Consider the following 13520-nt stretch of genomic DNA (forward strand, 5'->3'; position numbering starts at 1 on the left):
CAGCAGTCTTGTGTAATATGCTTTATCGTGTTTAGTGATTATATTATTGTATTAGTGTTGTAAATATATAGGGTACTTTACAAATATCAGGGGGAAATGTTCATTATCAGAGAGCTTTCCATGTACAAAATAGTAAGACAACAGCAATAGAATTTTTTAAAATAATACTACAGAGAAAGAATCAACATGAATTAAAGAAAAACCCAAATATGGGGGAGAAGGCGAGAGAAGAATCAAACTTGACAACAATCTTCCAAGCCTGGGAAAGTAAAGTATGGGTATCATCACCAGTAGAGAAGGGAGGATATGGAAAGGGGTGAGGAAAGTTGGGAAGTTTAGTTTGAATATATTAAGTACAAGAGCAGGAGGAGATGCAAGAATGGTTGGAGGTTAGGGATAGATAGGTAGATTTGGGAGCTATTAGTATAGAGGTAATAGCTGAAACTAGGGAACTAGACAAAGGTTTTGAAAATTTATAGAAAAGCAAGGAACTGCCAGCAAAAACCTCATGGACTGATGGCTCCTTGTGCTAAGTCTAAGAGGTGATTGAGGGGGGAGACTGACCCAGCCTGCCTCTCTCTTTATCCCTGCACTCAGAAATTGGGAGGCTCCTGCTCCATATCATGGCCATAGAGAGAGGCATAGGACGCTGGGGCCACATTGCTAGGTCCAAGGGGGTGTAGTCAACAACTGTCCCTCTCCCTCCTCTGTCCCCACCATCAGCTCACAGTAGCATGAGATTCTAATGCTGCTGGTGCCTTTAGGGAAGAAAAAATACTGTATATATGAGTTTCTGAGAATAAAAACTGTAATAGCTTTCCAGCCACCAACCTTCCCAGAAGAGTTGAAGATACATATTTGCATTCCTTAATCTTTTTCTATCTTTCACTTGAAAAACAACTTGGCAGAAAAACTAGTGTGTTCCATGCCCCAACCAATGGGCACCTTTTGTGTTCTGTATCCTAGATAGGATTGCTGCCTGAAAAATACTCAAATTACAAGTTTCCTGCCAGTCATGTTCTGGGGGCATTGTCTCCAGGAGTTATGATCTGTTGTAGCTTTTCCTTTCAAAGACAAATGATGGATAACTAACTCTCTTACAAACTCAGCTGAGTTAAATAATTTAAACTTCACAAAGACTTGTTAAATCCCCAATTTTGAATGAATACTACTTTTTCTGATAGTTTTGTGTAAAAGATTTTTTTAATAACTGAACATTTTATCTAGAATGAACTCCTGTTGCTCTTGCAAATTTGCTAGCAATACTTACATAAATGTGGTCAATAAAATATATTTCTTTTCCTGAGTTATTAAATATATGTATAATTGTCCTTTGTGACTGAAATCATGTATGTTGTCTACAATAAATAAATATTACAAATATTTAAAAAGATAAACAAACAAATTTTGATCAAATTATTATTTTCCTAGTGAAGTGATGGAAGCCCATTGCTTGAGACAACTTAAAACTAGACTAACCAGAACACTAGAATGTATACTGTAAGGATATAAAAGCAAACATGGATTTGCAAGGAGATGGGCTGGATGTTAATAGGTCTTTTCTATCTCTAATTTCTATTTATTCAATTAAGAACTGACTTGAACTGTGGCAGAGGTGCCCAGGGATCAGCAGAGACTTTTACAGTTGTAAGAAGAGATGTGGGTATCTAGAGTCTATTGAAGGAATGTAGGAAAGGAGGTGGGGAGATAACTGGGGTCTGTCTGGAGTTGTGGGAAAGGGTGGGACAACCTTAAATGAGTTTAGATAGTTCAGGCAAGCCTCTAAACTTTTGTGTGTCATCCAACAATAAGTATTGCATTGAAAGGGAAGAACATGGAGAAAAAAATATGCTGTTAGAAGTTAAAAATGTTTGGTTCATTTTTACTGGAAAATAAGACTTTGAATTGACCTAATGATACTTTTAGAATTGTCAAAAACTTAGCAAGTTGATCAGTATAAATTGTGAAACTTCTACAATCAGAGACAGCTATTCTTTTCAGTGGCCTTTTTTCTTTGACAATTCAAGCAACGTAGTGATTTAGCAGTTTTCCCTATCCAGATAACAGATTAGACTATACTCTTCTAGTACAGAATGGGTCACAGACAGCCTTTTCTTATTCACAGTTCTCTATTTCAGACCACCAGTTAGTAGGGCACTGCCACAGCCTGAAAAACTTCAGACAAATAACGTTGGCAAAAAAAAGAGACCAATAGAGGTAAGGAAAACCACAGACATCTTTTTTTTTTCCTAGTTTAACATTCCCTTAATCCCTTAATTTTTTTTACTATTTTGTCCAAAAAATTGATTTGCTTATCAATAAAGTGAATGGTTGTATATGGTAAAGTTAGTATAAAGAGAGAAATAGTTATTAGCGTGTATGTATTTAGCAGCAAATTTCTTTTTTTGGGAGGGGATCCTTTAGGATCTTTTATCTTTCATTTTTCTTTTGATCCCTGAAAGGTCCAATGTCACCCCACCCCACAAATGTGTCTGAGCCACAGCTTTCTCCAGAGTCTATCAGTTACAGAAACAGCACATTCAGCCTATGTGGTATGGAGTCCCTCTTGGGTGAGTGTAGGGTATCAGTATAATATCACACTTGGCCAGAACTTTGATTTTTCCATGTGGCCATGCATTGTATTACCAGTAGGTTACTAAACCAGCTAAACAAATTACCTTTAATTCTGAAGTTTATTCAGAGGAATGCAGTAAATTTCTCTCTCCCCTTTATGCATGAAATACCCTCCCTGAACTCATCTGTAAATTCACCTGAACTCTTCACTACAGTCTTCGCCTTTAAAACTCAAATTCAAAATAAACTTCTTCTGAAGTTTGTAAGTAATCGGCCAATTAATGATGCTTTTAGGGTTAGGTGGGATTAGACCCCAATTCTGTAGTTAGATCTGATTGTAGGATTTGGGGTCTTAATTAGTATTTTCTCTCTCTTTCTCTCCCCCCAGTGCACATGAGGTTTTTTTTTTTTCATTCTATGTTTGACTGTACCCCATCCCTTCACCTTTTCATATGTAATTTGTTTGCTTAAATTGTAAGTGCTTTAAATTTGGGAGTGTGTCTTCATCTGTGTCATCGTCATGCACAGTGGGACCCTGATCATCATTAGGCATCTGAATGCTATTGTAATATAAATATTAAATAATATTCTCACCATATTAGAAATATAGATTATTAATTAATGTTCAAGAAAAATATTTGGCATAGTATGTAGTATTTTGCCATGATGCTTTGGGAATTTTTAGGCACCATCTCAGCATTCCAATTCCCCTAGTCCTCCAAGTTGAATATCAGGTAGACTATGGGAATATGAAACTGGTGAAGAATACTATTCATACTAGTGTCCTAGCATCTTGTATATCAAGAGTTACGTTCTTGTTGCCGGATGAGACTGTATACTATCTTTTGTGAAAAATTTGTTTCCATTAACATCCATCAAAAGATATAGTATGAGATATGGGGGAAATATGATATACTGGTGTAACAGGCAGCAGACCAGTCTCAGATGTTTTTGGCCATCAGCAAAAATTCATTTTTCCTTTGAATATAGGCAATTACACATGTTTAAAAAATAAAGCACTAGGAAAGCTTTATTCATAAAGAAGTCTTAAAGTATTTAATAGACTTAAATCTGTTTTCTTAGGATCTAGTATTGGAGCTGGTATTTGGGTACCGAGGCAAGGACTGCAGGAACAATGTTCACTATCTGAATGATGGTGCTGATATAATTTATCATACTGCATCTGTTGGGATTCTATATAACGTGGCAACAGGTAGGAAAAACTACTTAGGAAAATTTCTCTGCTCATGTATACAGGTAACACCCATCTGATAACTAGTATACTTAAAATGTTAGTGCTGTCTGGAAAAACTGCAAAATAATGATTTACGGAAGAAAATCTAACTAAAAGTGCAATCAAAGAGTGTGTGATCTGTATTATTTGTGCTATGTAATCAAAAGAGATCTGAATAAATCCCTGTGAGGACAATATTTGGAAGGAGGTATAAGAATCCAGTTATTTCAATAAAAAATTTCTTAACTCAGTAGTACTCCTCCTCCATGTACCAGCATCATGTGTGTTCAAAAAGTAATTGTCTTCACATTCTCAGCTGACAGCAATATACTGCTAAAGAATCTGTAATTTAGGAGGCATTGCAATTTTGTCATTGTGATGCTGTGAGACATATCACATATCACAGTGTCCTGTTGAGCCTTCCAGGTTATGGTTGCCATCTTAGATTCCCTTCTGTCAAGAGGGATGAGGTGTACTGCTTCTGTTCAAGTTTTCCTCCGCTTTAATTTTAATATATTATTTTGAGTTAGGTCTGTGTCAAAGAGGAATTTCAAAACTAAAATTAAAGTCTCAACGTTTCTGTTCCAGCTGCAGGAACTAGCATGGAGCAAGTTTTTATAATTGCTCATGAGACCTAAGATGTTTCATTTTAGTTTTGAATTTAATACATTTAAAATTTCAGCATTGCTGCAAGTAGTTTTCTCTTAAAGTAATCCAAAATGACAGCCACTTGGAATGTGTACAGAATGTGCCTTAGACACACATGGATATATAATAAAATGTACAGGGAAAACTTCTGTGGGACCTTTTAATTCATCACACGTTTATAAAGTGAAGACAGTATAGAAATGCATTTGCTATGCTTTTCATTGACTTTTGTTAAATATGACATGAGCAAGTGAATGCATTTGAGTGGCCACATTACTTAGTTATGCAAATCATTCAAAACTCATGCCAATAAAACCTTTGAACCACATAACAGCTTCACGTTTTCCATATATGTTACAGAAAAACTGTTTTAGAAATGTTTGAAAGAGGTTTTAAAAACATTATTGGGACTATTTTTATGTCTTCATTTGTTAAACTAGCATCTCACCTCTCAGTCCTCCCATACCATGTATGTTAGTTCACCAACTACTACCCCTAAGTGTTAAATGGTACGCTTAGACTTTCAAAGGGCTTATTATTCCCTATCATCATCTGTGTTTTGAAAATACAGGCAATTTGCCTGGTGGTTTTAATTTGGGAAGCACTACTCTTAGGTCAATTGTTTACCAGAAGCGTTACAATATCCTAACAAAACATGCATCTTCTATCTTTTGCTTATTATAAGAAAAGCTCCACTTCTTCTCTGCAAATGCATGGCCAGTATATCCACCATCTCCAGGGTTGTCCCTTAATAGAGATAGAAGTCTGTGGCCCAGTGCTTTCTGGACACCAATACTGTAACCCTACCCACAGTGGCCTCCTTGGAATCCCTGGGATGTTGCTCAAGTCCAGAATGAGGTCACCTATTCCTCCAGTAGCCTCTCTTCTTGAACCTCCGTCGCTATAGCCACAGACAGTAATTGCTCCAGAATTGCTGGTTCAGCCTAAACCATTGTTACAGGTGCCACGGAGATTCCATGGGCTCTGCTTCCTCCTTCTTCTTCGTTGCCAGACAACTCTGTGATACCAGATTCTTCCTCCTTTGTACCTGAGGATTTTAAATCGTTCAGCCTTGGATATTCAGGCCAAGCTTGCTCAGGAGAACACCCATAAATTGATGGATATTCTCCAATCCTCAGCTCCAGGGAGAGTGACTCTCTCCATAAATGAAGCAATCTAGGAACCGGCAAAGATCCTAACACCCAGATTCCTTACACCCACAATGAAACATGCAAATAAAAGATACCACATGCTTGTGAATTGTTTTTTGGGTGCTCCTACTCTTGTCATAAGAGCAGTTAATGAGAGGTTAAGATGGGAGAGAGAGAAGTTGACACCAAAGGACAAGGACTCTAAAAGATTGGACTTGTTTGGGAAAATGTATTCTGTCTCATCCTTACAAATGCTCATTGCCAATCACCAGGCCTTTTATCAAAGTATGACTTTCTAAAGTGGAAAACAATGGCAAAATGTATAGATAAGTTACCAAAATCCTCCAGGGAAGAGTTTAAGAGTTTATTGTAAAAGGTGACTAGTGGCAAAAATATCACTATGGTCAGCTTTTGGAAATGGCTGATGCTTCCTCTAGAGTTATAGCATGTGCTGTGACACTGAGAAGGGCCTCATGGTTCCAGAACTCTGGTATAGCTCCTGAGGTCCACAGATGATTGAGGACCTACCCTTTATGGTCAATTTTTGTTTTCAGAGGAAACTGATAAAATGTTACATTCCTTGAAAGATGAGCTATGATGCATTTGCTGGGGATTTTAACACCAGCGATAAAGAGGCATCACTTTACAGGGCAACAGCTTAAGCAGCATTATTGTCTGAAGTGGGTTCTGTAGGTTGAATTATCTCTCTAGACAGCAGGACTTTTCCAGGAAGGCGCTCAAGTCTTATATGAGGTCTTCTAGTCAGAATTTTAACCAGTCAGCCTGTTTTTCATTAGTTTTGGGCATGCAGCTAATTTGACTCTCCAAAGCCAGCATTCCAGTCGGCAGGCTTCAAGCCATTTCCCCTATATTTGGGGATAGGCTAGCCTACTTCTACAGGTCTTGGGAGTCAATAACTATGGACAAGTGGGTCCTGAGCACTGTGGGACTGGGTTATGCCTTTAGTTCCTGTCCATTCCTCTTCTCATCCTCCTACTCCATCACTTTCCAGAGATCCCTCTCATGAGTGTCTGCTCCTTCAACAGGTGCAGACTGTCTGGGTTTTGAGGATCATAAAAGAGGTTCCCCTTCAGAACTGGGGAAGGGGATTCTACTCATAGTATTTCCTGATCTCCAAGTCCAAGGGAGGGATGAGACCTATCCTCAGTCTCTGCAGCCTCAACAAATACATGCGATTCCGCATGGTTACTCTGGTGACTGCTCTCCCGGCTTTCAATCACAATGACTGGTTTGCCACCCTCAATCTTCATGACACTTAACTTCCATGTGGTAATTTTCCCAAGTCACAGGCAGTTTCTGAGATTTGTAGTGGCAGGTCAGCATTATCAATACGCTGTGCTTCCCTTTTGCCTGTCCTCCACTCCATGGGTATTTACATGATAGTAGTAGTAGTATATCTCAGAAAAAAAGAGGAATTAATGTGTTCCCATACCTGGACAATTGGTTAGGGAGTGACAGGGCTAGAGAATAAGTCCTCTTTCATGTCCTATTCACACTACATCTCTTCAATCATCTGGGCCTGATTTTGATCAAAGGAAAATCAATGGTAATACCATCTTAAAAAATCGACCTCGGAAAACCGGGACCCCACTAAACTCTCTGAGTTCAAGAATCTTTCTGCCAAACAAAGGATTTCAAGCAATTTTGTCACCTGTGTCGGGCATTCCAATCTCAACCTTCAACTATGGTCTGTGTATGCCTGAAGTTACTAGGCCGTATGTATGCATGCACTTATGGAGTTCAGCATGCAAGATTGTGCTTTCATCCTCTTCCAGTGTATGTCTATTGGTCTATTGCCCAAGTTGTCAATCGCTGGACAGGCTTGGACTTCTTACAATGCTAGGCAGTTCAGAGCAATGTATGCCAGGGTTTTCCCTTTGCTCATCCTCCACCAACTATGACCATAGTCACTGGTGCCTCCCCAATAGGTTGGGGAGCACATCTGGGGACATTGAGAATTTAGGGCTTGTGGTCAGAACAGGAGACTTTCTGTCATATCAGCATTTGCAGAGCACAGTTCCTTGAACAGGAGCGCATTTAAGATGACTGAACTGTTTTTAAAAGAATATATTTTGACAAAGGACACAGAAAATATATTAGCACGTGTATTCATTTTATAAAGTAAATTTTCCATGGCAATTTATCTTTTGGTGCACTGATGGTTTGTTTTCAACAAATGCATTATTTACTCAGGTGTATACTTTTAAAAGCTTTGTTATGTTTATGGTAAGTATTTTAATCTAAAGCATGGAATGTTTTCAAAAGTATTTATTAAAGTGAGACATACTACAATTATTTACTGCTTTTCATCTTCAAAATACCTTATCAATACAAACTAATCATCAAACAGCAAGCCTGTGGGGTAGGGAAGTAAGTATTAATGGTTCATATCAATAGTGGATGTAACAGCAATGAAGTCTGTGCAATTACACCAGGGACAAATTTGATCCATTCTCACAATACTCCTAATTATAAAGCTGAGGGAGAGAGGTTAAGGGACCTGTCCAATATCATTGAAAAATATATATCAAATCCAGATTTAGAATTTAGTGATTCATGGCTCCAAGCGCTGTATATAGAATATTATGTCATCATAAAGCCATTCTCTATTAAATATTATAACATTTTTTCAAATTTAATCATTGCCATATATGTGTAAATGTGTTAACAAACGTATTAATTTTTTGTATTTTTATTTTAGGCTCTCAGTCTTTTTACCAGGAACATAATGATGATATTCTGTGCCTCACTGTAAATCAGCACCCCAAGTTTACCAACCTTGTGGCAACTGGCCAAGTAGGTATGTTTGTATATTTTTAAAATGAAATTAACATATAAGCATGATTTTAGGGTCATTCGAGTTCATGAATAAAACAAAGATTATTTGATTATGCTATCTCCGTTTGTATGAGTGTTACTCAGTTACCTGTCCTCTATTTTTTTTCTGGAGAGTAATTTAATACAATTAAACAAAAATTATTGGGAGGCTTAGGAAGCCAAAATTTTGCTTGGAGAGTTATCAGAAAGTAATTTTGGAAATTTTGAGCCCCACTTAAATTCGTCTGTACTTTCATTTAATCTCCTGACTTGTTCTGGGACATCATCATCATAAACAGTCTTTCCAACCAACTCAACAGTAGTCTGTTAATGAAAGGGAGACAAATGAAGAACATTTAATTAAACAATAGTCTGCATTTTTATCTTAAATGGAAAAATAGTTGTGAATTTACATATTATCCCATGATACAGGTTTACAGTATCTACAACTACAGTGCTCATAATAAATGGTTTTAACCTTCCAGACAGAGCCAAAGCAGTAATGAGTGTTTCCCTCTAGATCAGGGATTCCCAAACTTGGTTCGCGGCTTGTTCAGGGTAAGCCCGTGGCGGGCTGCGAGATGCTTTGTTTACCTGAGCGTCCGCAGGTACAGTCACTTCCTGCAGCTCCCATTGGCCAGGAACGGCAAACCGTGGCCACTGCTCAGGTAAACAAACATCTCACGGCCCGCCAGGGGCTTACCCTGAACAAGCCACAAACCAAGTTTGGGAACCGAGTGATAATCTAGATTTTAGTAAAAACAAATATATTAAAATGACATTAAAGTTGACATGTAAGATCACACACACAAAAAGAAATCCTTACAACAGTATTCTTATATCAACACTATTGTGTCTAGACATCGCAGCACAATAAAATCCTCTGGCAGTTTCACAACACAAACATATGTTGCATATCTTTTAATGTTTCTTAGCAAATAGCACATATTGAATGTCTTAGAGTTTAGAAAATGTAGGAGCCAGATTGATTTAACAGGAATATATTTTTATTTCTCTACAAAAATTTGTATTGAAGTCACTGCTAAGAAGGGCTGGGCAAATAATGGATTTTTCTGTTCACTGGGAATTTTGAAAAGTTGAAAAAAAAACATTTCATATTGAACTGAAAACAAAAAATTTCAAATTTTTTGGAAAAAAAAATAAAACTTGTTTCAGGTTGAACAAAACATCATTTTGACAAAATTGAAATATTGCGATTAGATTTACTCAAAGGGTTACTCAAAGAATGCAGAATGGGATGGGAGGAATGCAGTGACACTACAAAAGCTATGGTTCTTTGCTTATTTTGTTTCCCTGTGTGCTTCTTCACCCAGGAGGAAACATAGGACACTTTTAATGCTCATTTGTCCCATAAACATCCTGTAAAGCAGCTAATAATAGAACAACTTCTGCCTTGTTTTATAACCTGGATTGAGGAATAAAGAAGAGCAGGAACAGATGACACCACATAAATAAAATTGTTTCCATGCAAATAATCCCAGTAATTAAATGGGGGGAGAATTTTTTTAAAAAAAAGATAAACATTTTTTTCTAAGCAAAACAATTTTTAAAGCTTTGCACTGGCATTAAGGTTATTTTACTTATACTTATTTGCTTTTGGTATTTTTAACAGTGTTATAATTTGCATCAGCATAGTTTTGACATAATGCAGTCTCCAAAGATTTACAGAAATATTACTTTAATGTGTTTTCAAATTGTAATGGCATGGTAGCGGAGACTCTGTAGTCTTGCACTGAAATAGTTTTGACATCAGAATATCTCATTGCAATGTTTTATGATGATGCTAAATCCATTATGTTATGCAGAATGCTTAATTGCTTCTCTAATTTGGGCGTGCTTCTGTGTAATGCTGATCACCCATCCCTTCTACTGAAGTAAATGGGAGTAGACGGGGTTCAGTACATGTCAGGATCAGGCCCTTTATTAATATACCATCTCAAACATTATTTCCCTCTGGGCATTTATTTACTTAATTGGCTAGCATGCCTGAAACATGTAAAAAATGCTATTAATTTAGAGCTAGGTAGAGAAGGACTCAAGCATAGATCCAAGTGACATTTGTACATTTTATAACTCACACAATTGAAGACAAAATGCATTAATGCTAGCCATTTGTATTCCAAATGTGACTGAAACCACTTTAGACATCAGTATTTGTTCAACTACTTTAACTATAATAGCAGTATTGGTACTGCTGTAATGCAAGAAGATGACCGCAAGGCGTGTGGTAAGAAATTACACTTTTTGTAGCATATATTTTCTTGAACACTTACCTTATTTCTGATCTAATGATTTTTCTGCTGCTTTTCCATTACAGGAGACTCAGCAGATATGTCAGGTAAGGGAAATAAAATTTTAACCTCTTCAGGTATAGTTAGACTATTGAGTAGTCACTGTCTACAACTCTGTAGCTCAATAAGTTCTGAGAATATATTTCAAGTTTATAAAACCACATATCAATCATTTACTGCCTCAGCACTAAACCACAATAGCTCAGTAAATTGTAAAAATAAAATATTTCCTTTACCAAAAATCAAAACATTCAAAAGAACACACTTTAAAACGATTTTTGTTGAAACACATTCCCTTCTTGCCGCCCAGCGATAAACTATTTCTAACATAGCATATCACTGCTACTACTAGAGCATATATGTACAAATGTGCAGTTTTTAGAAGCTATTGGGGCTGACAACTAACAGTTTTAGACAATTCAATTAAACATAATTTTGTAATGTATACATTTAAAGCAATATTCCAGTGAGGAGGCCTAGGTGACTGAGTGAATAAAATAATCATCTTTCATATCTACTATATGATTGTCATGCAGTTACTACCAGTGATCCAAAATGATTGTTATTATGTCAGTTTAATTTAGTGATGAATCATTTTGGGTCTTTTGACAATTGTGATTGAGCTATTTTTAGTAATAAATTGTATCTTAACTGTAATTTTAAGGATCCATCACCATCATGTGTGAGTGAGTTCATTGTTGAGCCGTCATAGTAGTTGTTTGTCACACATCAGACAAAGAGATGCATAAAAGTGGGTTTGTGTATATATAGAGAATATGATAAAAATTATGCATGTGATGAGCACATACATGGTCAGTGAAATTTTGAAGTATGTTGATTTTTTTTTTTGAATATGCCAAATGAAGGTTGCATTAAGGATGGGAGAGAGCATACAAGGGAGCCTTTTTCCAACCAATATTCCTACGTAAGAGGTAACCATAATATGGCTGTTTTCCTGAGTTCAGGAGGAACCGCTCTAGTGCTGCATAATGTCTCCACTAACTCCCACTTAGGCACTTCTGCTGCCTCATTGACCCTCCTAGCACAGCTTTAGTTTGACCTTCTATGTCTTAATAAACCTATATAATTCCTGATGGCATTGCCTGGGTCCTGCACTATATTTTCTCTTCTTTGTGGAGCTACTAGACTAGAATCTGGGCTGCTGCTGCTCTTCATTATGATGTTTTAAGTATATCCATGCCAAATTGTTTGCTGGCATCAGGATCAGAATGGCACATGAAATGCTCTATTGACTGCAGAACAGGTCTGGTTCATTCTAGTGCAGATCTCTTCTGCCCTGCTTGCCCATGGAACCTTTACCCTGACTAAAAAGAGAGAGACCACCCCACAAAATGCATCCCTCTGCTAGGACAAATACTCAGCAGGCAGACCGTGACCTCCATGAGGGAGGAGCAAGATCAAGGCAGAGATTTTGAGAAGAGCACAAACGGAGGGAACCACATTTTTCTTCCAGCTAACCCTGTTGTGGTAGACTTACTCAAATCCACATTTGTGGAGTCTAGATGATGATAGGGTTGCCAACTTTCTAATTACACAAAACTGAACACTAGCCCCTCCCCTTCCCCGAGGCCTCACCCCCTTCCCTGAGGCCCCGCTTCCCACTCACTACATTCCCCCTGCCTCGGTGGCTCGGTCTCCCCCACCCTCACTCACTTTCACTGGGCTAGGGTAGGGGGTTGCGGTGCGGGGGGGGTGAGGGCTCTGACTGGGGGTGCAGGCTCAGGTGGGGCTGGGGATGAGGGGGTGGGGGTGCAGGAGGGGGCTCCAGACTGGGGTATGGGGACGAGGGATTCAGAGTGTGGGAGGGGGCTTCAGATTGAGGCAGGGAGTTGAGGTGCAGGAGGGGGCTCTGGGTTTGGGGGGGCTCAGGGCTGGGGAAGGGGTTGGGGTGTGAGGGCTCTGGGCTGGGGGATGGGCTCTGGGGTGGGGTCAGGGATGAGGGTTTTGGGATGCAGGATGGGCTCCAGGCTAATGAGTGGAGCCGAGGGATTTGGAATGCAGGAAGGGGCTGTGGGTTGAGGCAGGGGGTTGGGGTGTGGGAGGGGGTGAGGGCTCTAGGCTGGGGGGGGGGGTGGGCTCTGGGGTGGGGCCAGGGATGAGAGGTTTGAGGTGCAAGACAGGGCTCCAGGTTTGGGGGGGCTGGGGCATGGGGTTGCAGTTAGAGAGGGGGCGGGCTCTGGGCTGGGGCCAGAGATAAGGGCTTTGGCATGCAGGATGGGGCTCCAGGTTTGGGGAGGGCTGGGGTAGGGGGTTGGGGCACGAGCTTACCTCGCATAGCTCCCGGTCAGTGGCACAGCAGGTGGGGGGGGGGGCCTACGGCAGGCTGCCTGCCTGTCCTGACACCGCATTGCACGCACGCCAGAAGGGGCTAGTAGGCAGGGGGCGGAGCAGGAGGCTCTGTGCGAGCTGCTCTTGCCTGTAGGCACCACCTCCCCACCCCCACTCCCATTGGCCAGTTCCCAGCCAATGGGAGTGCACAGCCAGTGTTCAGGGTGGGGGCAATGCGCGGAGCCCCGTGGCCCCCTCCACCCCCGCCTAGGAGCTGGACCTGCAGCCCGCTTCCGGGGCACAGCACGGTGCCCCAGGACAGGTAGGGACTAGCCTGCCTTAGCGCCGCGGCGGTGCTGACCGGAGTCACCAAGGTCCCTTTTCGACTGGGTGTTCCAGTCGAAAACCAGACACCTGGTCTCCGTAGATGGGGATGGTCCAGACTTCTCTTTATCTGAGATCCACAAACTTTCA

General features: G+C 39.8%; 2 protein-coding genes across 8 annotated transcripts in view; one reads left to right on the forward strand and one right to left on the reverse strand.

Moving 5' to 3' along the window:
* The window catches only part of EML5 (EMAP like 5), a 290414-nt gene that overhangs the window by 245059 nt on the left and 31835 nt on the right, over positions 1 to 13520 (forward strand). For 3 of the 6 annotated variants that reach the window (XM_034768124.1, XM_034768125.1, XM_034768129.1), the window contains 5 exons: positions 2139 to 2217; positions 2463 to 2570; positions 3658 to 3787; positions 8330 to 8428; positions 10784 to 10804. In XM_034768124.1, the coding sequence (XP_034624015.1) occupies positions 2139 to 2217; positions 2463 to 2570; positions 3658 to 3787; positions 8330 to 8428; positions 10784 to 10804 (437 nt within the window). The remainder of the gene's footprint in view (positions 1 to 2138; positions 2218 to 2462; positions 2571 to 3657; positions 3788 to 8329; positions 8429 to 10783; positions 10805 to 13520) is intronic. The other 3 variants (XM_034768126.1, XM_034768127.1, XM_034768128.1) reach the window with 3 other exon arrangements.
* Positions 8426 to 13520, reverse strand: part of ZC3H14 (zinc finger CCCH-type containing 14) — an 81744-nt gene continuing 76649 nt past the window's right edge. For both annotated transcript variants that reach the window (XM_034768130.1, XM_034768133.1), the window contains exon 17: positions 8426 to 8769. In XM_034768130.1, the coding sequence (XP_034624021.1) occupies positions 8703 to 8769 (67 nt within the window). In that variant the 3' untranslated portion in view covers positions 8426 to 8702. The remainder of the gene's footprint in view (positions 8770 to 13520) is intronic.

Source organism: Trachemys scripta, chromosome 4, assembly GCF_013100865.1.
Source record: "Trachemys scripta elegans isolate TJP31775 chromosome 4, CAS_Tse_1.0, whole genome shotgun sequence".
Taxonomy (NCBI): Eukaryota; Metazoa; Chordata; order Testudines; family Emydidae; genus Trachemys; species Trachemys scripta.